Source organism: Tinamus guttatus, unplaced genomic scaffold (assembly GCF_059628265.1).
Source record: "Tinamus guttatus ecotype Peru unplaced genomic scaffold, ASM5962826v1 Tinamus_guttatus_pri_ptg000028l, whole genome shotgun sequence".
Classification (NCBI taxonomy): domain Eukaryota; kingdom Metazoa; phylum Chordata; class Aves; order Tinamiformes; family Tinamidae; genus Tinamus; species Tinamus guttatus.
Window position 1 is genome coordinate 1305630 of NW_028288562.1, and position 23091 is coordinate 1328720.

Genomic DNA, 23091 nt, shown 5'->3' on the forward strand with positions numbered 1-23091 from the left:
CCCTGTTTCCTCCTGTTTAAGTGCTGAGCATCAGCGGGTTCTCGGTCCGTGATGGGCGCCCGTGTGGGATGAATTTGCGGTGCCAGCACAGGAGGCACCTCCCAAAAGCCAAGACCTGTCACGACGTCCTCGTCAGTCCCATGAGTGCAGTCTAAAGTGCTGGAGCCTCTGCAGCAACTGCTCCTGCCCCGGTAATGCTCCAGCACGGTGTATTGTTTTGCTGGAAAAATTCCTTGGCTGAGGAAAAAAAAAAAAAAAAAGACAAAGCAAAACACACACACGCATCCCAAAGAGCTGGTAGAGCAGGAACACAGGGTCGCGTTATCGTACCAACTACCATTTGTGCTTCTCGCTATTTGCTGTGGAGAAACTCCATGCCATTCAACAAGATTTACTGTGTGTATTAGTGCCAGGCTTACGTTTCAAGAACACGCAGTGCTTTGGGACATATTGACACTGACATGTAAGGGATGTGATTTTTCAAAAATACTGTCATTGACCTCCATCCTTTTTTAGTGTAATCTAGGAATTCTCCTGGAATATGGTAGTTATATAGAATCACATTCTGCATTCTTTATTGATGTGGAAAACATAGTTCACTCTGATGCTAGACATAAGCTGTCTTAGACTTCGCTAAAGTTTGAGTGCGAGAGAATTTAGCCTGTATTTCGTTATGGCCTTCTGGTCCTCCTGCACTCAAATTTTATATTTTCATTAATATGCTAAAGTTGCGGCCTAATCTCTAGCAGATCTGGCAGGAGGTGCTGTGATAACATCAGTCATGATGATGTAACTCTGGGCAGCCAAGGTTTGTCTTCAGGGTTTTTACATTCAGTATAGCTGAATGAAAACTGAGCAATATTTCTGAATAACTGCAGTCTTCTATTAAGCTCAGCAGGCATTTGGGGGCAGAGGCCATTTGCATTTCAGTTTATAGTTTCAAAAATGCCCTGGGAGGAGTCCTCTATTCATTACTACATTAAAAAAGTCTCAATCCAGATAACATAAAAAGTCTAAAGGAAATTAGACTTTTTAAAGTGACTTGAGGATGAAATACAAAGGTGCTTTTGTATTATGCCAGCAGGCACTCATGTCAGTGGGTACTAAATGCCTAGCAAAGGGTACTAGAGGCTCTGATAATCTGACTTCTTTTATTATTCCACTTAAAAGCAATCAAGAGACAAGGGCTGCTTGCTTGCTTTGTGATAGGGCTTCAGCAAACGGAGGCATTGACCCTGCGAACAGTAGTGCACGCTACCCTGTGTCTAGTAGGGGTTGCATTTATTGCAAAAGTGCTCAGTGAGCGTGGTCGTAATTTGGGGTTGTTCTCAATCTGTAAAGTAATCATGGCTTCTTGGAATATTCTGTGCTACTTCTGGCATGGTAACATCGTTCACCTGACACTGAACATGGATATTGCAAACACTTCTATCTACAGCTGGGTCATTGCAGACGTCCTGCCAATTTACTCATCAAGATAGGCCAAATTAAGGAGAGCACTATGTGACATTTCCTTCTCTAGGCAAAAGAAGACAGTGAAGGAAGATGTGCAGTTCAAGCCCCACCGGCAAGTGGTTCCGTTGCAGCGGTCAATTGAAAATACCCAACAGCCGTACGTAAACATGAATCCTCTACACTGTGATTCCAGTCATACGCCCAGTTTGACATACCACTTATGAACAAAATAAATATGTGAGCAGTGGAAGAAAATGTATTTATCTCATTTCAGAGAATCACTCTGTAAAGTGGCTGTATTGACCACCGGTGAAGTACCTGGAGATAAAAAATAGTCCCACTGCCCCAGTCAAAGAAGTGATTACAGCTGTCACTGATCCAGCCACAGCGTGATCAGAGCAAAAACAAAGTGTGGGAACCATTTCCATAAATAGATCAGCTCTAGGGAAAATATTTTCCGTGCCTTCTACATTTATGTAGGAAGCTGCAAAGTGATGAGAATGAAAACCCTCCTTCTGTGCTTGGACTCTGTGGTGCAATGACACTTACTTTAAGTTAATACCCTGCATAGGCTTCATTTCTTAAATCTGCACAAAGGTTACCTGAGAAGTAAGACAGGTCTTTTTGTGCACACCTTTGGCTGTAGTTAATGAAATAAATCAGTTCTTCAGCTTGGCAAAGTAATCATACCAATAGTTAGGCGTATCCCTGCTCTCTCTTAGCCCAGCTGTTGGTGTTTCCCCTTGCAGTGTATGCCTGTTTGAAATAAACATCAAACCCGGCTGTCTGCTCCCAGGAATGAGCCAGATGCAAGCACCACAACTCATCATAAGCTGTTAGTCTGCCATGTATCGTGGAAGGAATCGTTCATGATCAGAGGGGGGAACTCGAAGCCTCTGAAGGCATCTTCGTGCAGGCAGACTGATTCCTGACTTAATGAATTCACCGCCTAAAAAAACCAAACAAACAAAAATACACTGATTCCTCAGGAGCCATGAATTTCATGAAAAATGACCTTTTGAAATAGAGTTATAAAAATAAATTTATTGCATGTCAAGTCTTAGGAAACCTGCCCCCAGCCCATTTGTGATCGTGGCGTGATGCTTTGCATGCATTACAGAATTTATTTCTACACCACTCCTCACAGGGAAGGGAAATACTACACCTGGAAACCTGAATTAGAAAGTCAGGAACTACTGCACTCCAGGTCAGGCAGGAAGTGTGAGGCAGAAGCAAGAACCCAGTTGCTCGGAAACAACTGAGTGCCTTAACGAGGCGGGAGGGTATCCTTTCTCCGTGAACGCTTGGGGAAGGGCTTGGCGGAGGATGTTGTGGAGAGAGATGAAGGAGAGCGGGAGGTGAGGGGAGCTGGGCAGCACCCAGCTGCCTTGGCAGCGGGAAGGAGAAATGTTGTCCTGTTTGTGGGACAGCGTCAGACCCACGATGTCACCGCTATACCTTCTGCCCCAGCAGTCAGCTCAGACCAGTTTGGATCCCTTTATAACAAAATGAGATGAAACAGAATATAAAATCCCAAGAATTTCCATTGGTTTGAGTGGTCACACCAGACTGAGCAACTGCAGGCTCAGTCACACGGGGACGCCATAAACAACGCCAATGGTGGCACCAGCACCCACAGCAGGATGTGGGGCACTTCAGAGCAGGTCTGCAGCCTCTCTCCTCATAAGCACGCAAGTAGTTACTACAGCCAGGGTGGGGGGAGAAGATGCTCAACACCCCTAAGAAGCCAGTCCACAGCGTCCGTGCAGGGGAACAAGGCAAATGCCTGTGTCAGTGATTTCTCCGCGGCAGGTGCTGCCTTTGTGGCAGGCACAACAACTCGCACAAGGAGTCTCCAGTGCACCAACCCTGGCAGTGTTCAAGAAATGTACAGATGAGGGACATGGTTTAGCAGCTATGGGCCATTGAAGGGCTTATAGTTGGACTTGGTGACCTCAAAAGTCTTCTCCAACGACAATGACTCTATGAGTCAACAACCAGAAGCGACTTTTACCTGAGCACCTAGAGCTCTTGAGCGGTGCTGTGGAGCGCTTTGCTTGCAGCAGAAGCAGTGCCTGCCAGCAGCTGGAGCGTGCTGGGTGTCAGGGTGGCCCGTCACTTGCCTGGTGTAAGATGGAGTGCTCCACAGCAAGCATCCCCCAGCGGCAGCCATTATGCTGCCCAAAGCAAGGCAGGGATAACCAGGCAAAGCTTAACAGGCTTGGGGCAAGGTGACTGGAGGGCTGCCTGCCAGAAGAAGGATCTGGGGATGCTGGTCGACAGCCGACTGAACTTGAGCCAGCAGTGTGGCCAAGAAGGTGAGATGGCACCTTGAATACTGCATTCAGCTTTGAGCCCCTCACTACAAGGACAGTGAGGCGCTGGAGCGTGGCCAAAGAAGGGCAACGAAGCCAGTGAAGGGGCTGGAACACAGGCCTTACAAGGAGCAGCTGAGGGAGCTGGGTTATTCAGTGTGGAGAAGAGGAGGCTCAGGGGAGATGTTATCGCTCTCCACAACTATCTGAAAGGAGGTTGTAGTGAGGCAGAGGTCGGTCTCCTCTCCAGAATAACTACTCATAGGACAAGAGGAAAGGGCCTCAAGTTGTGCCAGGGAAGGCTCAGGTTAGACATTAGGAAAATTTTCTTCACAGAAAGAGTGGTGAAGCATTGGAAAAGGCTGCCCAGGGAAGTGGTGGAGTCACCGTCTCTGGTAGTGTTCAAGAAATGTGTAGATGCAGTACTTAGGGACCCTGTTTAACAGACATGGTGGTGATGGGCTTACAGTTGGACTAGATCGTCTGGAAGGTCTTTTCCAGCCATAGTGATTCTGCAGTTCTATGATTACAGTCCCACCCTTGCCCCTATTTGAGGGACTGAGCCTCACTGCCCACCAGGACACCACAGCTTTGCCTGCCTTCCCCATCCCTGCTGCAGCTCCCGGCTGAGACAGTGGGTGCCATGTCCATGCACACATGTGTATGTGGGGACATGACCAGATAAACACACCTGCCAAGGAGCTGGAAAAACAGCTGCTGCCACCTCTGCAGCCCCGTCCAGCCAAGCAGGTTGAAGTAGCAGCTCAGCATTGGCATGCGGGCTGCATCACAGCCCCTTCCCTGTATGTCCATGGGAGTCAGGGACATGAGTGGAAATATATCCTCCTGCCATAGATAGGAAAGTCAGTGGGAGCAGAGATGAGATTCAGACGGGGCAGAGAAAGGGCAAGGCCTGGTGCTTGCTCCCCTTACTTGATTGCCCAGGGCCCCTGCCTCTTCCTCCTCACACAAGGGCTTTCTCTTCCTCTTCATATCTTGTGCCCCCTCACACTGGTCACAAAAAAAGCAGCAGGCTGCTCTGCGCGTGCACGATGTCACTGCTATCACTAGACTTCTTGGGGGTCTCCACCACCTGCCAGGGAACTGCTTCTTCAAACACACTGTGGGCCCTCGTGTTAGGTTTTGAATATCCACTGTGCATATTCATCCACTGCGAACCACAGCAAGCGTAATCGTGACTGACCTGTGTTGTTGATAATTAATTCTTCTGCTTACACATGGGGAACCAGGAGGAAGAAAGCAAATCCTGTGAAAGAGTAATGTGGTTTCTTGTTGTTCCTGCTGTTTGATACTTTTGTAAGGAATAGCCCCTATGGCTTGAGCAACTAATTGTTGTAGTGTAACAAAGTAACATGTTGCTTTATAAGCTACAGTTTAGGCAATGGTGGACCGCTTTGTCTTTAACTTTTACAGCCTTTCTGACTGATTTCAGACGTTACTTGGCTAGGCTTTGTGTCTCTGCAGGTTTAGATTAGCGAGGATGTTTTCTTCTCATTCCCCCATGCTCCCTTTCCCAAAGAGCAAACAGAATCCCCTAAACCACTTTATAGGCTCAAAAAACATCCTGCTAGACTATCTGCAATATAAAATAAAAAAGTCAAACACCTGGCATTTTAAGAAAAACAGTCTCCTGCAGGGTGTGCAGCCCTGCCAGAAGCATGCACTGCATGTCATACATATCTAAAACAGTATGTGAACTTTTGTTCTCCTTTTTGTGGCATACAGAGAGTGACGTATAATCATTCTTGGTACTACTGCAAAGTCAAATTATTGCCTAGGGAGTTGCAAAAATGTTATGGACTGCAAAAAGGCACTAGCAAGAAAGGAAAGAGCAGAGGTTCTCCTTATGCTTGACCAGGAAAAGCAGTGGTGAAGGGAGGTGGAACTGTAGACTGTCCAAATGTGTCCGGCTTTGTGGTTACACTTGACATGGCAGCCAGGGAACTTTGTCTTTCCCACAACAAGATAAAATATAGGCAGAAGTAGAATCATCTATTTGGAAATCTGGCCTTTGGAATTGCTATATTTATTCATGCCAGCTTGAACTTGAAAAGTTTGCTGTATATCATCTTACATGTATAGTCCTACTCGTATCTGTCTGAGGCCTGTTACACCTTTGAGTTGTTTGGGAATGAAAGTTGATTTCCTGCATTTCTGCATATTTCTTATATGTCTGTATTTCTTGCATGTACCAAGCAGATTTCTAACCAGTTATTATCTGTAATATATAGTTATTTGCTGAAGTTAACCTGTAGCATAGCTAGGAACTTGTGCTTAATTGCTCTCTGCACCACCCGCTTGGTCTTTCCTAAGCACTGGAAATCCAGCAGATCCATTGCACACGAGCGTCCCTCTCTCACAAATATGTCCAGGCAGAAAGCACTGGCTTTAACCTAATAAATTCTCCTTCAAAAGTGATACTGTTGAGTTTAGTACTTGTGTTAAGCCAACCAGATTGATGGGACTAACTTTTTAGTGACTTTTTAGTGAGTTCCAGATGGGCTATGCCTTGCACACTATCTGCATGAAAAAAAAAAAAAAAAAATCTCCTGCCTTCACCCAGCTGGGTTCCCTCCTTGCTGCTATCAGCCTTGCCCAAGTGAGCTTCATAACCATTGAGCAGGGGTCAGCAGGGTTGGTCAAGGTTGGGGGTTACCCTGGTGGGCTCCAGGCTCTGCCCTACCTGCTGTTGGGAAGGGATGACACAAAAGAGGTAGCGGTGGTGCTAGCAGGAGGAAAAGTGTGTTTGTGTGAGGGGCCTTTCAAGCCCTCGCCTGCCTGCTGATGAAGGAATTTTACAGGCAAAATGTCAGAACTGAAAAATGGGGGCCAGGGTGAGGTGGGTGGGGAATGTTTTAGCTAGCAGTTTTGCATACTGTATGAGAGCAGGTCTTGGCCTGAGGTGTTGTCTCTTTCCCCCTTCTGAGCAAGGCAGGAGACGGTGGTCAAAGCAAGTTAAGCAAAGAGCCAAGCTGTGTGTGTTGGGGTGAGCAGATGTATCCAGCAGCGAAAACTACAGTGGACAAACTGTGTGCTGCCTTTCCACCCCATCCCAGTGCCTTGCAGCCTGCATTTTCCCCACAGGTTTCAGTGAGCCTGGCCTCCTGCAGAGAATCACTACGGGGTGCAGTTATGATGTTTCCAAAATGCCATGGGCAGGTGTTGCGATTTTTTCCCAGGGAAACGGGGTTAATCCGGTATTTAACAAGTGCTTACAGCGCGCTGAGCAGCGCGGAGGAGGCAGCAGCGCGGCTGGCTCACAAAAGCAGCTGCCCGCCGGGCTCGCTGCCGGAGCCCGCGCCGTCCCGCGGCCGCGGGTGACACTTCCTTGCGTGGCTGGCGCGGGCCACACCTGGGCAAGCGGCGCCCGGCTCGCTGCCGCTGCCATGGCCGCCACAGCCCACCGGGTGGCGCTGCGGCAGCGCCGCTGCGCTCCCCTTCCCTCTTCCCCGCCGGCCGCCGCCGCCTTCGGGACCCCGAGTCGTTCCCTGTCGCCCCCCGCCTAACATGGCGGCGGGGCCCCCTCAGGGGCGGCCGTTGGCGCCGCGCGCGGGGAGCCGTTAGCGCCGGGCGGCCGTTGGCTGCGCGGGGCGGCCGTTGGCGCCTCGCGCGGGGCCGCGCGCGGCGGCGGCGGTTGCGCATCGCCATTTCCCGGGAGACGGGGCGGTGCGCGCTGCTATGCAGACGGGATAATGGCGGGGGCCAGCGCCGTGTCACCTCTTGTGTGCGCGCTGCAAAGCGGCGCCCAAGCGTGGCGAATGGGACACAGACCGCCATTGTGCCGGGGACACTTTAATAACCCACACCTACAATATTCAACCTGTTGTTCGCAGAGGGGCAGCCCTGGGGCGCAAAACCCACCCGAGGGGCGGCGGGGGGGACGCGGCTGCGTGCGGACAGCGCTCGTGGCGGGCGGCCTGGCTGCGCCTGGCACCTTGCGCGGGCAGTCGGTGACGGGTGATGTGCAGAAAGCCCTGCATCCGTGACATTCGCACCAGCTGGGGGGGGTTGGTGTGGTCACAGGTGCATGGAGCAGCAAGTCTCACTTGCAGGTGGCACCTGCTAGTGGTCAAGCATGTGGCCCAAGGGTGGTGCGCAATACAGAGCGTCTTGGAAGGGGATAAGGAGGGGACAGCTGCATGCATCCCTAGGGCCTGTCCTAGCAGGAGTGGTGGTATGGCATCAGAGTACCTCTGGTGACACGAGGGGCACATTCTGCCTTCCTGGCAGGACTTTGTCTCCTCACCTTCACCCCGATGTATCTGCATGTAGGTCAAAAATAATTTGTATTCATTTGGGTGCAAAAGTCATGCATAAAGCAAGAGTTTTTTTTTTTTTTTTTTTTGCTCGCAAATAAGACACAAGGCAGTATTACTCCTTCCTTCCTCTAAAACTAAGTTTCTAGGGGTCTTCACACTAAACACTTGTGTGACTGATCCAAGTGATGTTTTGGGGACAGTGACATCTCCACTGGACCTAGTGAAAGCGAGGGGTAACTGAAGAAGGACATGAAGTGCCTGGCCTCAGTGGCAAAGAGACGTCTTTACTGCTGTGCATCAGCCTGGCTGTTTGCATTAAACTGTCTCACACACACTACAGGTGAAAGATGAAACTTTCCTGAAACTCTTGAACCCTCCCTATTGCCTGGAGAGTGAGCAAACAGCAGTGCTGCAGCCCTGCAGTGTGCCACAGGTGTGGCCCCTGCCACAAACAGGCTCTCAAAACCCTGCTGCCCCGGGAGAAGCCCCGCCATGGTGCCCATGAGCCTGGAGGACTTCAGTTCATCTCTGAACGCAGATGCTGAGGACATCTGTTGTTGCAGGTCTTGAGGGACTCATAATTATCTGCTATCTACACAGCTTTCTAAGATGCGCCTGAAGTTAAGCATCCTGAAATGCTTAAACTTTGTTACATGCAGGTTTCATTTAAGAGCATTTAAAATCTTTCCATACCGGAGGGTGTATGTGTGTGTTAAGCTTTTATAGAGGGAACAGAAAAAGGGCATGATTTTACTTTTTTAAAAAATAAAACAAAAACAAAAGACTTCATAATTTTATCTGGGAGGGGAAAGGCAAGTACTAAAAATCTTGAATTTAGACATCCTTATTCAAGAGATAGGAGAGCAGCGAAGAGCAGTATTCAAACAGTTGGTTCCTACAGCCTTTAAAGTTAAGCAACTTTAGTGTCTTAAAGCTGTAGTGTCTTAAAGTGAGTGTCTTTTTAGCTGTAGATGTGTCGCTTTGGGAATCAGCTGCTCCTGGGTGATGCCTGTGCTCTCTGATGCTGTTGGGGAGGAAGCAGAAGTGTCAGAGCGTTTCCCATGTGTGGCAAGGTGAGTCTTTCCTCAGCTGCAGAAAGAGGACTCTGCCCAACACCAAGCAAACTCCAGTGCCAAATTGGAGGAACAATTTGTGACTGTCACTACAGAATAACCTAATAGCGGTGGTTCTAGTTCCCAGCGGTCTGAACTATTTACACTCCCCCTGCTCTTGTGCGAGATCCACTGGGAGCAATAGGAGGTGACCAGATGTGGTTTGAAGGAAATAAATTGTCTCTGTGATGATTCAATGCTAATTCTTCTGATTTAAGCCACACGGAAGAATTGCTCCTACACTGTAAAATCCACTGGTGACAGCACTGGTATTTTCTTGGCTAAGTGATTTATGTCAGTAAAGCACGTTAAGTAATGGCATGATGAAAACATGGTAGTCAACACTTGTTTTTAAAGCGCCTTGACAAATTAAACGCAATGTCTTAAGCAGGGGGCAGTTACAATATTTGTGTTTTGTTTTAGCTTATTTTGAGACTGACTAAGGCAGTACATTTGCGGAAGTGTGTGTGAGTGTGTTCACAGGCCCAGCCAAGGTGTTCCTGCTCCAAAAGGCAAAATGGGAAATAACATCACTATCTAAGGAATGAGAAAAATCAAGGATGGGGAAATTACAAAGCTTGTGGCACAAGTTTGGATCTGATATTAGAATTTGAGCTGTTTTAAAGATTTCTGTGATTTCTGTGCAGGTTTTGCTTTTTTTCTCAAAGCCACTAACTCTTCTTCCTCAAAGAACTTAGTTCTGGTATATACTGAGTAATGCAGATCCCAGTCCAAAAGCTGTGTGACTCTCTTGAGTCATTGCGGATCTCCTGGTCACAGCTGGCTGGAGTCAGGAACCAAGTGCAGCCCTCTGCACTAAGAGGAGGTACTTCTAAACTAGGTATTCTGATCCTCAAGGGGCGATGGCACCATTTACCAGATTAGGGCAGACAGACCTGAAAAGAGGGGTGAGATGGTTCTTGTTTTTCTGTTCCCACAGCTAGTAAGTGCCTTACCTCTTAGTGACTTGGGTGGAACTGCAGTAGTTTATCAATTTTTAGAGTAAATTCCTTACTGCATTGAGTTTCAAAACAAGAAAATTGTGTAAACCAAAGTGAAGGAAGGAAAACTATTACTATGTGTGGAGGATATAGCTATACTTTTTGAATATAAAGCATTTTTATTTTAAAAATAATACTAGCATAAGCTAAATTCTCAGTAACAGTTATGGCCATGAAAATAAAGGCGTGAAGAATATATGGGTGTAAGTTTTATGGGTAAGTTTCCTAAATATATGAAAAAAAATGAATTTATTTTGCTTGACAATAACCCCAGGAGGTAGGCAAGTATTGTTACAGTGATTCTCTGCACGTCTCTTGGAGGCAGTGGGAGTACTTGCAATACTTAATGTTGCGTACACTGAAGTGTATTTGCAGGGTCAGGCCCAGAATGTAGTTTTTCAGCTGTATCTTGATGGGGATAAATTTTACTGAGACTCCGAAGTATTGGAAGTGAGTGCTGTCTCCTCTTGACTGTAGTAACCTCCCCAGGAAGATTGCATAGCAGAACTGAAGGTGTTTCTGTCTGCTTCAGTGGCAATATGGTCCTAAATTTTATTCAGTAAATAGCAAGTGGAAAAGGGCAGGTAGCCTCACACGTGTTAGTGTCTGTGGTGGTGTTCCAGGGCTCGGGGCTTCTGCAGTCATCAATTCCAGTTTGTATTTAAAACATACCTAAAAGTGTCACCTGCTCGTTGTAGTAGCATAAGCAAGACTTGGCCCTGACCCTTTTTAAGGCTTGTTTGCTCTGAATAATGTTAAAATGGGCACTATGTATTCTCTTTTTCTGTCTATGTGCTGAGAGTGTGGGGTGCTGTTGGGCTGCTGTGAGCATCAGTCTCACACGTAACTTGTAGCCTCATAGCTGTTCTGGGAGATATTCAGAACGTGGTCCCCCTCTGCTCATGTATTTATGGGTCTGAGGCCCAGATGAGTAGTCAAGTGAGGAACAGAGGGGGAAGGGGCTTTCCCAAAAGAAGGGAGGAAAGGGGAGACTGTGGAGAAAGTGGGGCAAGGGAAGGAATAGGATACTTCCTAATCGGAGCTGATGCCTGAAGAGAAGCCTGCTGATTCTGAAATGTGATTGAATGAATAATTAGACTGCTGAGTACAATTAAGCTGAGGGCTGACCCGTGTGCTTTGTGAGCCTTGAAAATGCCTCTGGCTGTAATGATACAGCAGGTTTGTTGCAAGTCTATTTCCCCCCGCCGCCCCAACCCTTCCTTTTGTAGCCCATTTTTCTGTAACACTAATATGTGCCCGACCCCGAGTTGCTGCAGAGGACATTAACCAGACGGGAGCGGGGAGCGGGGGCGGATCTGCATAAAGATACAGGGCTAAAATTAGTTTGTTTTCCCCTGAAAGCTTTGACACTTTCTTAGAGAGAGCAGATTCATTTCCAAGGCTTGCTACATTCCTGCTATTGTACAGTAAGTGTTTCAGAGCGGTGTGCTTGTGTTTCCGACTCCTGTGAAGCTCCCTTTGCAGCAGGGCGTGCCTCGAAGCGCTTCAAAAGAGCCCACTTCTACAAAAGAAAAAAAGAAACTCAAGTAGGCTTGAACATACAAAGAAAGGGAGAAAGGGAAGAGAAAAGGGCCAGGCAGTGCTGAATACAAAATGAGTTCAGCCAGCCCCAGGAGTTCTTCATCACTTAAATTTATCTTATTCTGAGGGAGCAGAGCTGAACCCAGCACACGCATAAGCCACCCTTTGCCTTTGACTTTGACTCTCAGTGTATGCGCGTGCGCCAGTGGATATGCGTGTACTCAGAGCAACAGGTTTCCATCAAATATTCACTTTAACTTAATTCATTTTTTTTCACCCTCTGAGCAGTGGTGGTGGTGAAAACAGCTTTTTGTGTGTGTCCTTTCAAAGGCAACCTGTCGAGTGAGCCACAAACGCCTCTGGTTTCTAACTGCACGCTCACAAAACATTGCAAAAAGGCAGCCGGTATCATTTCCTAGCTGGGCTCGTGTTGGAGGAGGACACCAGGGAATAAGGTGGTTCTTCGCTACCCATCTTAAACCCACTGCAGCGATGCCGAGAGAAGTGAGGTCCTGAGCACTGCCACGAGTTTGGGGTACGCAGAGGCCAGGCCTTTTCCCATACCCCACATCTGCATGGGTGCATAACGGGGATCTGCTCTCCGTGGTGCCCAAGGCCAGAGAACTGGGAGACCTGTCCTGCTCTCAGGCAGAAATAGGCATTTGTTGCAGCCCTTTCCTGGGGCCCTTTCTTCATTGTGCCACCACCTTTAGGACTTAGATAGCGTATCCTTATCGCTCCCGCCGTGTGCCCATGCTCGTGAGGCTCCAGCAGGGCACGCGAGCAGCTCCCACTTGGCAAAGCTCCCGTGTTATTGCCAAGCCTGGGCGCACGGTCTGAGCAGGGAGCAGCCTGCAGCCCTGCTGCTTGGGACAGGGACGTGCTAGCTCTAGCTCAGCCCCGAGTGCGGGGAGGCTCTTGCAAAGCCAGTTTGTGTGGCGAGAGAGAGCAAAGCTGGGTGCTGGAGTATTTAGCTGTCAAAGGCATGCTGGAGATGGGGTTATTTTCCGTAATAAAACATTTTATACAGGTGTATTTATTTGTGCCTCTGTGTGTGCAGCAATAAGATACGAGGTTATAAAACAACCTGCTGGATACGAATTGATAACCTGCCAACTTCATTGATAAGGCGCAGGAAGAAGGCTTAAGCTCTCCTTTTAATCTTTCTTAGTGGGGACAAGTATTCGTGCTGATCAGGGACTGGCTACTAGCTTAGGAAGAAAAAAGTATCCCAGAAGCGCTGCCGTGGCAGCGTAACAGCAAGAGCGAAAGTTTAGCGCGGACTTTTGTCCCTCTCTCTCTTTTAAAGGGGGGAGAAGAAAAGTGCGGACGCCTCTCGGGTTACTTTGCCGCGCGGCCGGCGCTCGCGGGGGGTGCGCGGGGGCGGGCGGCGCCGCGCGTGCCGGGCTCCGCGCGCGCCGTGGGGCGGCCGCACGCGCCATTGGCGGCGCCGCCACGCGACCGGCGCGCGGGCGGGAGGGCGGGCGGGCGGCGCGCGGGGTGGGGCGCGGCGCGGCGCGTGCCGAGCCTTAAAGGGGCGCGCGGCGGCCGCGCGCAACCGGAGCCGGCGGCGCCGCCACCACGCGCGGGGCGCGCGGCGCTGCCATGAGCCACCCGCGCGGCGGCGCCGAGTGGGCCGAGCGCGAGCTGGGGGCGGCCGAGCCGGCGGCGCCGGAGGGGCCGGGCTGCGCCTTCGCGGCGGGCTGGCTGGGCGTGTGCTGCGCGGCACGCGCGCCCGCCGCCTCGCCGCGCTACCTGCTGCCCGACGGCGCGGAGGCGGCGGCGCGGGCGCGGCGCGGCGGCGCGGGCGGCCTTGGCGGCGGCGGGGGCAGCCCCGGCGGGCGGGCGCGGGGCGGCGGCGGGGCGGGCGCGCGGGCGCCCGTGAGCGGCGTCCAGAAGCAGCGGCGGCTGGCGGCGAACGCGCGCGAGCGGCGGCGGATGCACGGGCTGAACCACGCGTTCGACCAGCTGCGCAACGTCATCCCCTCCTTCAACAACGACAAGAAGCTCTCCAAGTACGAGACGCTGCAGATGGCGCAGATCTACATCAGCGCGCTCGCCGAGCTGCTGCACGGCCCCGCCGCGCCGCCCGAGCCGCCCGCCAAGGACGAGCACCGCGGGGCCCCCTTCGAGCCGCCCTGCGCCGCCGCCGCCGCCGCCTCCGCGCCGGGGCCGCCGCGAGCGTCGCCCCCCGCGCCCGGCAGGACTCGCTTCGCGCCGCCGCCGCCGGCCGCGGGCGGCTACGCGGTGCCGCTGGACGCGCTGCGCTTCGCGCCCTTCCCGGAGAGCGCCCTCCTGGCGCAGAGGGCGCCGTCCCCCGCGCTGCTCCTGCAGCAGCCCGGCGCCGAGCGGAGCAAAACGTCGCCGCGCTCGCACCGCAGCGACGGCGAGTTCTCGCCCCGCTCGCACTACAGTGACTCGGACGAGGCCAGCTAGGGGGAGCATCCTCCCCCCGCCCCGGGGGCCTGGACTGCGCCCCCCGTCCCGCCAGCGACCCGCTTTGATGCCCCCCGTGTCCCCCCGACCCGGCACCTCCCGGGCTTGCCAAGGGGAACGGCTCCTGTTCAGTGACTCTGCCGTCTACTCCCGCCCCGCCGGGCCTCTATTATTGTTATTATTGTTATTATTATATATTTTTTTAATGGCTACTTTAAAAGTTTCCTTCGCCGGGAAGTCGTCGCGGCTCCCTGCTGCCAAGGCGCCGTGGGGACGCGCGCGCGGACGCGGGACACGCGCGGAACGCGCCGCGTGGTTGTCTTTGGGGAGGGGGGGCGGCGCAAGCACTTTAGCGGCGGCTGGACACGCGGAGCCACGAGGGGAGCCACTAACTGCCAATGCGGGAGCGGCGCTTAACGAAGCCACTTAATTGATCCTAGCGCCCTTAAAAGAAAAAGAAAAAAAAAAGAAAAAAAAAAACGAAAACAGTTTTGTCGTGTCAAACTTTTATGTCCGTTTTATTTTGCTTTTGTGGTATTAGGAAACTTTATTTATTATGGAGTGTTTGCTACTGTTTCTGCTTCTTTTTTTTTAAGAAAAAAAAACTTTTCTACAACGAGAATCGTTTAATTTTAGCGAAGCCAGCTGCCATTGGTTTATGTATTATTTTCCAGATCGAATAAACGTGGGGAAAATAAGTAATAAAAATAAATACATAAAGAGCCAAGCGGTGCAGTCGCCTGTTAGTTTCCTCCGAGCCGCGGGGGCTCCGCTCGCCCCGGTGCCGCTCACGGTCCCGTTGTGCCGGGGCCGTTGCGGAGCCGTGAGCGCGGGGAGCGGGCAGCGGTTCCGAGCGGGGACGGGGGCAGCGAGCGGGGCTGGGGACGAGCTCGCAGCGGCCGCCCCGGCTTGCGGGAGCCCCGGGCCGCGCGGGGCCGGCGCGTGTCCCCGGCGGGCAGGTGCCGTGCGTGGGGAGCGCTCGTTATACAGGGAGCGCGCGGCAGCGGGAGGCACCGCTGGCTCGTTTTTGTTTTATTTCAGTCATTTTATTTATTTTCTTTTAAATATATTTTATATTCTCTTATTTATTTTCATTTCATTGTATTTTATTTTTGCACGAGGCGGTTGTTTTTCGTTCTCACTCCCCGCGCGAGGCTCTACCCGGGCCAGTTCGTGCTCGGGCCGCGCTCTCGCCCCGCGGGGCCGCGCGCTCCTGTTGCTCAGCTCTCCTCGTCCGGGCTGATCCGAGGGGCTTTTTTTTTTTTTTTTTTTTTTTTTTTAGCGCTTCTTTGAAAGAGATACCCAGCCGCCTTTCCGTTTCGAGGTTCTGCTATAGAGTTTGCATAACAACCGTTTGGCAGCACCACCCCCCCCCCGCCGCACTCCGTTAACAAGCTGTAACGTATAGCTGCAGGTTGCTCTAATCTCATTAATATTTTGGAAAGTTGAATATTGAGTATTTGAGGCGGCTCATTCCCCATATGCCGGGCCGCTCCCGCTATGCTGGCTGGTTCCTTTCTCTCCATTATTAGCAATTAGCTCCTACCTTCCAAAGTCCCATCCAAGTATCCAAGATACTAGCGAAGGAATCAACTATGTGTTGCAAGCTAAGCGTGCTTAATATCTCCCAAACAAACAAAGAGACAACATTTCTTTAATGAAGATGGATAAATCGCCTTACGGGGGCTCGCGACGCTGCGCGTTTCGTGCGGCCGAGCGCAGACGTTTGGCAGGAGGGGCAGGGGCTGCGCGCCCTGGCTCCGCGCGGTTACGCGGCTGTTTTGTTGTGTTCTCGTTGTTTACTCGCGTGCTCATGGGGCCGCGAGGAGCGCGAGAGCCCGAGCGTTGCGCGTGGGCTGTCGGAGCGGGCTCGGCGGCCGGCCGGGCCTGAGGCCGCGGGGACGGGCGCCGCGGGGCAGGGGCGAAGGCGGCCGCGCGCGCGGCGAGCGGCGCGGACAATGGGCGGTCAATAGAGGGGGTGTTTTGTTTTTTTTTACTTTTTTGGGGGGGTCTGGCCGCGCTCCCGGCCGCGAGCGCCGTGTCTGGAGCGGAGCACGCGCTGTCAGCTGGTGAGCGCAGCGGCTTTTCAGGGGCTCCCCAGGGAGCCTCGAGCGCCATCATCACCCCCCCCTCCAGTCCTCATCGTCGCCGCCGGCCGCCTCCTCCTCCTCCTCCTCGGCGGCCCCCCGCCCCGGCCGAGCACAAGGGGCAGCATTGAAGCCCCCCGCGCTCCCTCCCGTCGAGCGACAGCAGCGCAGTGGCGGCCGCGCCACCTCCCAGCAACGGAGCCGCACGCGAGGGCACCGCCGGGCCACCTGAAAGAGCCACCACCAAAGAAAAGGAGACAAAGGAGGGGAGAAAAGGGATACGCAGCGACGGGGCAGCCTGGCCGCTCCGGCAGCCCGCAGAGGGGGTCACCCCCGCGCCGCCGCCCGTGCTCGGCCCTTTGGCGTTAAAGAGGTCGCGCACGCAGGTAGCGGCACCTGGGCCGCGGCCGCAGCCGGGGGCGGCACCGGGGGCCCAGTGCTGCCCTGGCACCCCCCAGCGAGCTGGTAACCGTGGCCGCCCCGGCGCGGGCAGGGCCGGGAGGCCTCGTCTGAAGCGCGATCGAGTGTCAGAGGATGCTCCGGGAGCCCGGCCAGGACGTGTCAAGGGCGGCCCTTCCGCGTTACAACGGGGGGGTTTCTGTCCGGGAGCGCCACGAGCTCTGGGGGGGCACGGGAAGAAGGTGCTTGTGCCTGACTGCGCGCCTCCCCGAGCCACACTGCCCCGTCGTGAGGAAGCCGACAACAGACCCTCCAGTTTTACTTTGTTTTGTTTTATTTTTTATTTTATTTATTCTAGTCTGTTCTCTCTTCTTTCGTTTCGCTTTCCCCTGCTTTCCCTCTCCCCGTCCCCTGCCGCTGCCGCTCGCGGGCGCTGCGGGTGCCCGGGCCCGCGGCGCGCAGCCTCCGCGGGCGGCCCGTTGCCGCCGCACTTTTATGGGGCGGTTAATCAAGTGCACATCCGCGAGACAGCGCATCAGCCCATCTGCCTGGGCGATAGGCAGGAGGGCCCCGGCCCTTTTGAAGTCTAATTTCTTCCCCGGGAGAACGCACAGGGTAATTCACCAGCATCTCGCAAGCAGTGTGGCCAGGGCTTAACCCTTTCCTCTGCCCCCCGCTTCTATGCAGCCCGTTCCTCTCCGGTCCATTTTGCCTTATCCCGCTCGATCCCAGGCTGAAGGCAGCGGCAAGAGCCCCACATCACTGCTTCTGCAAAAGCTGCTTTCAACACTGGTGTTTGTCCTGGTTTTGCAGGCACACAGTGTAGTGGTGCACGTGCCCTTCCTTCAGCCCAGCTGCCTGTCGGTGCCGGCTTCAGCCCGTGCAGGGTTAGTGCCCACGGTACCGCAGCAAAGCCGGGAGCCAGAGGAGCTGGACATGTCACAGCGAGCGTGGGGCTTTTCGTGGTCCTGTGTTTAAGCAAAGCAAGTGGAAAGGGGGCCAAACGCTTCCATGCAACTGGTCATTTTTGGGGTTTGGAGGGTTTTGTTAGATGCATCTCTTTACCTTTTGTATTTACTCATATGCTGTTCCCCCCCCCCCCCCCCCCTTGGATATTTCTAATGTAAGTACCAGTGCTGGAGCCCTCGGGACCGGTGTTTTACGAGGCTCCCTCCAAGCGCTGGCTCTGAGCAGGACAGTTGTGGTGATCTATAGGGTAACTTTCAAAACTGTCCAAAACTGTGGAAATAGTACAGCAGAGATCCTGACTACAGTCTGGGTCCATGTTCCCTACCCCAGTCCCTTACATAGCCCTCTCGATCCCTAAACTTCTCAGTGTCCTGGGAAGCCCTGTGGAGACCCCCAAGGTTAAGTGGCTTATGAGGGTCAGGAGGAGCTTGGGGACAAGGCTGGAGTGCGAGGACAGCCTGTGTGAGTTCCCACAGCGGGATGTGGGGTTTCTTACATTAAACACTTTATTCCTATTACTTAAAAAGCTTTTCCAGCTGTAAGAGAGAGTCCAGTGGGGGCCATGGACTCTCTCCTGCTGCAGAGAGATAGTTTGTCCAGTCTATGTCTCTTTTTTGGGCCTCCTTTCCTGGAGCTCCAGGGCACAACACCTTGGCCAGGGTGGCAGCTGAAGGGGATTCCTGCTAACAAGATGACTCTGCTGCCCCAGCACATGTTCTTCATCATGTTTGATGAGGGCCATCAGCAGGTGGCCAGCCAAAACTGGGCTGCAGGAATTGCTCCTGTTTGGTGTGGGTCAGAGGATAGGCCCTGGAGGAGTTTTCCTGGGATACAGTTTGACGTCACTGCCGTTGAAGAGCACGTGGTGCCCATGGGCCTTGGTCACGCGTCGGGAAGGAAGAACAGCTGCTGCTCTTCTATGGTCAGTGTGGCTGCAGTGCTTCTGGGTGGGCTGGAAGAAATACAGGCCCATTGGAGCTGTTGTTGTACCTTCTTCCTAGGTTCATGCAGATAGTGGAAGGGCAGGTTTTTCAGTAGTGCCTTTTAGGTCATAAAAAGCCTTCTGAAAGGTTGGATGACATCAATTATGCTTTGAGGTGGTGGGGAAAAAATCTGGGAAAACATATAAGGAAGCACTTCTACTTCCTACCTAGTAGCCCCCTTTAGCACGGCACAAAACCTTCAGGGCTTTGCATTTCATAAGCTGGAGCTGGAAATGGCCTTCCTGGAGCCCAGCCTTCCGCAAGGCACAGGGTTGTGTGTGTGGGTTGGGTTGCCCCTCTCTACAAATGTCTGTAAGGAATCTGGTCTCTACGTACACCTAGTTAGGCCAAAACTTAAGCTTGGCTGAAAGCGACTCTTCCATAGCTGCAGCAAATGTTGGGAACACGTGCCTTGTTGTCTTCCTTTAGAGGAAAACTAATTTTTATAGAAATTAAAAAAGAAAGGCGAGCTTAGCCTCCTGTAAATTTTTTTCCAAGTGACATTTGTAAAATGTAAATGAAAACTATCAAGTCAAGGTTTCTATTTGACTAAAAGAATCAGTGACAGAGGAGGCAGCTCTGATCAACCCTGCACCCTGCTGAATGTGTCACCACTTCCATACTGACCTCGGCTTGCATTGCATGCAAATTTACAAGTGTTTATGTTAAGATAAAGCAAACTGATTTTTGATAACAAAATGCATTTTGCCAGCATCTTGAGCTGAGTTTGTTTATTTTTAATAATGCAGGATTTTAGGTGGTGTTGTCTGAGTTAATCTTCTGGAGAGACAGTTTTTAGAAAAATATCTTGCTGGAGCAAAAAATAAAGAAATATTTTAGTTAACTACTGGGCAGAAGTGGATATTTGTACTGTGTGTTTTTTTTTACATTTCTAATTCTACCTCTGAGCTTATTTTTTGACTTTTGTGGGCACTAAGTTCGTTTGAATAAGAGCGTTAGCATCTGGCTGGGTCTGAGGCAGTTAAGTCTGCTTGGGGAGCCTCCTGAAAAACTATTTGGGAGCTGAAGTGTAAACAGGTTTGTTCTGTTTTGTCTGCTATGTCATATTTTCCTTTAGCCTCTAATTCACTAGGAAAATTAGCTTTTAATGGAGGCAAACCCTTTGGATGCAGCAGGCTACAAAATTGTTGATAGGGAGCTCCTGGGCTGGTTATACAGGATACCCCAAGTGAAAGTTTATGAGGATTAATTAATTAATTTTCCTTCCACAAGATCAGCCTCTAACAAGAGAGATTTGGCCAAAATGAAATTCTATTAGCAAAGCTTTGGTATTGCAAGTGAGATGATAGTCAGGTGGTTTGTGGGTTTCTCTCTCTCTCCCTTTTTTTTTTTTTTTTTTTTTCTTTTTTCAAGAAAACAAAGTGACCTTTGGAGTTGCCTGCAAGCTACTTGCTCTTTTGATTAATTTAAAATTTTAGATTTACACGCCCTGCAATAAACCTTTTTTTTTTTTATTTACATTTTATTGTAACTGAACCTTGTGGCGTTTATGCTCACCTAATAATAACCGGGAAACTGCTCCGAGGCAGGTGTTCCCGAGGGTGTCATGAATCAACAGGGCGAAGCCTGGAGTAATTTAGGAACTGGCGTTAAAAAGAGAGAAACAAGGCAGCGGCAGGAGTGAAGCTGGGGGCGTTGCTCTTGCCGGACTGTTTGCGCTCTGATTCTCATAGCTGGAGCTGGTGGCGGGATGCATGGAAATTGTTTTTGCCCAAAGCCCGGGCCGGCTGCTCGCCCTGTCCCTGCGGTGCCCGCGCGGGGCTGCCTCTGTCCATGGGGCTGCCTCTGTCCATGGTGCCGCCGCTGTCACCGGGGTCCCCATGCGGGCGGCGGGGGCAGCTTTCCCTCCCATGTGGACTGTGCTGGCGGGTTTTCCTTCGGATAGGACTGGGGAGAGCCCGTGTGGACCCGACCCGCACTTGCGCTCTGTTCGTGAGCTTTGGTGTGGAACAGAATAGGGACAAAACCCTCGGAATGGAGCCTGACGATGCTAAGGGTTTGCAGCTCGCCCAGGTATCTGCCTCGGGCTGAATTGTAGCCTAAGGGCTGCTGTCCTTCAAGAGACTTGTGCCTTGGTGATATAGCTTAGGGATTTTGCCCCTCAAAGCAAGTGCCAGGTCAAAGCAGCTGCTTCAGTCAGATGAAAGGATGACTTGGGATAGTGAGTACAGGAGAGGCATGAGGGCTGGTAACCATGATAAGTTATTTTCTGTGTGTGGCATTTCTCTCTTTTTCAGATTACAGTGCTTAATGGGTCAAAGTTGCTGGATAAAATTCTGGCATAAAAATCAAGGAAAGCCCAGACTTTCAAGGTTGCTCAAGCTCTCCTTCTGCTCTGGCTGCTCCTGTGCTCTTAAAGCAGCACCACTTGGGCGATGTTAGGTATCAGGGCAAGTCTGACGTGCGGTGTCCGTGCCTGGCCATACGCGCCGGTGTAGCACGTTTCACTACTATGGATGGGCCAAGGCCTTGGCTGTGCTTCTCTCTTTACCTGTTTCTCTTTCTCAGCAGTCTCTACAGGCCAAACAAGTTGGCTGCTGCAATGTGGTGTTTTTGCTTGCAGTATCTCCTGTAGCTTCATGCTGTCTGGTCCCTCACTGGAGCTCTCAATGGTTAAAGTCTTGATGTTTTTAAAACTCACTCATCAGCTTTTAGCTTATCGCAAGGAAGCAAATTCTCTCTGGCACTCGTAGTCACTGCATCATTGCTATTCTGTTTACACAGCATAAAGGGGATTTACGTTGGCAAAAGCGTCCTCCTGAATTGCCTCTGCGTAAGGCAAATCCTCGAAGTTCAAGGCTGGCGGAGGAAGATCCGTTTCCTCTTGGCTAGCTCTGCCCCAGGACTGACTTGACTGGAGCAGAGTCTCTGTCTGAGAGGGATGAGAAGAAAAGTGGGGATGTGGGGGAAGCCAGGTAGGAAGAGGTGTTTTCCATGGAGTGCAGGAAAGACTGATGTGGAAACTTAGCAGTGGCTGGCATTAAAAAGGCTGGCATCAGCTGATGCTGCAGGTAAATCAGAGCAAAAAGAAACGAGCAAGGACCGACTCCCCAGTTCCTGCAGTGTTAGGGTCTGTCACAACTTGCAATATTGCAAAACTATATGCGTAATTAAGATTGGGTCGTTTTTTCAATAAATTTTTCCTGATATGAAATGAGTAAGAAATTCTTAGAGTGCTTTTATTTTATTTTATTTTATTTAATCTACAGAAGTGTGACATACAACATAAGTCTTTCATTCCTGTAAGAGATGCCCAGGCAAATGCTGGTGCCTCGAATGCCTTGTGACGTGAGAGCTTTTCATCCCCCTAAGAAGGGTGGTTATTGCATGTCGGCTAGAACCGGTACAGGAATTGGAGGCGGCGCCGGGATCCGTGTTTATGCTTCTCTGCGCAGCTCGGGCACGGCTGCAAGTGGAATTTGCTTTCCTGCCCCGTGTTTGTATTATGATAAGGCTCCCGAGGCGCAGGTGAGTGCTGGAATGGCGAGGGCGCAGCTCTTCGTTACCGCGAGTCGTCACGGGGCTCGTAAAGGAGCCTGTGGAGCTGGATGGGATTACTCAACCGTGCAAGAGTGCACGGGATGTGCCCATAAATGGGGCCAAAGCAACTTGCCCAACAGGTAAGGGCTTCACACACAAAGACTGGATGGGACAACCCTTGCTGGTGAGGTTGGAAGGGTCTCTTGCTGATGCTGCTTCTCGAAATTTGACTTGATATTTCTACAGTTTGTGATTTGGCATACAAAGAATTATTTCACAAATGTGTGTGTCATTGAGGTCTCTGCCGAAGTGGTTCAGTAAATCATAGCTTGGAGCATGTAATCGTGTATGCAATTAATATATAAATGTGTAAGTGTAAGAAATGAGAGCAGGTGAGCTCACCAAAGCGGTGCCTAGAGGATCTTTTCTTTCATGGTGCCCTCGGCCCTCCCTGTGCCTTTTATCAGAGAAGCTTGTAAAAGTTAATTTTTTGCCAATTAGGTTTATGAACACTGGATGCTCTTCTAATCGTAAAACACGTCCATCCTCCTACAAAATAAACAGATCGCTTACTAAGATTCTACTTGTATTTAAATATCAAAGTGTATATTTCCAGTGATATTTTTTTTTCTTGTTGGATCACGTGGGATAGATCCTGGTTCAAAAAAAGTATAAGAACAAAATAGACCAAGTTCCTCTCTGCTGAGAAACTGAATTCCTTCCCATTTCTGTAGCAGAGATAAGTGCTGATTTGCCAATGCAGCACTTGGTCCTGCCAGATGATCTACCTGCTGCAAAGACTGCTACTACAGCCCTGTGTGCAGCTTGTACTAGCAGGCCCCAAACCAGAGGTGTTTGTGGTGGGTGTCTGTGCTATGTATGGGGCCAGAAAGGGCATTGCAAAAATCCCCCATGTTTTTGGGTGTGTGAGTAGAGCCCTGTGGGCATTACTGGACTGATACTATTGCAAAGTCTGTTTAGAGAATTCAGGTAGCAAAGCAGTTGCTTTAT

General features: G+C 51.3%; 1 protein-coding gene across 1 annotated transcript; it reads left to right on the forward strand.

Moving 5' to 3' along the window:
- Window positions 1–13310: 13310 nt before the first annotated feature.
- ATOH1 (atonal bHLH transcription factor 1) lies at window positions 13311–14141 on the forward strand. The gene has a single exon (XM_088529366.1). The coding sequence runs from the start codon at window positions 13311–13313 to the stop codon at window positions 14139–14141; it is 831 nt and encodes a 276-aa protein (XP_088385492.1).
- Window positions 14142–23091: the final 8950 nt, after the last annotated feature.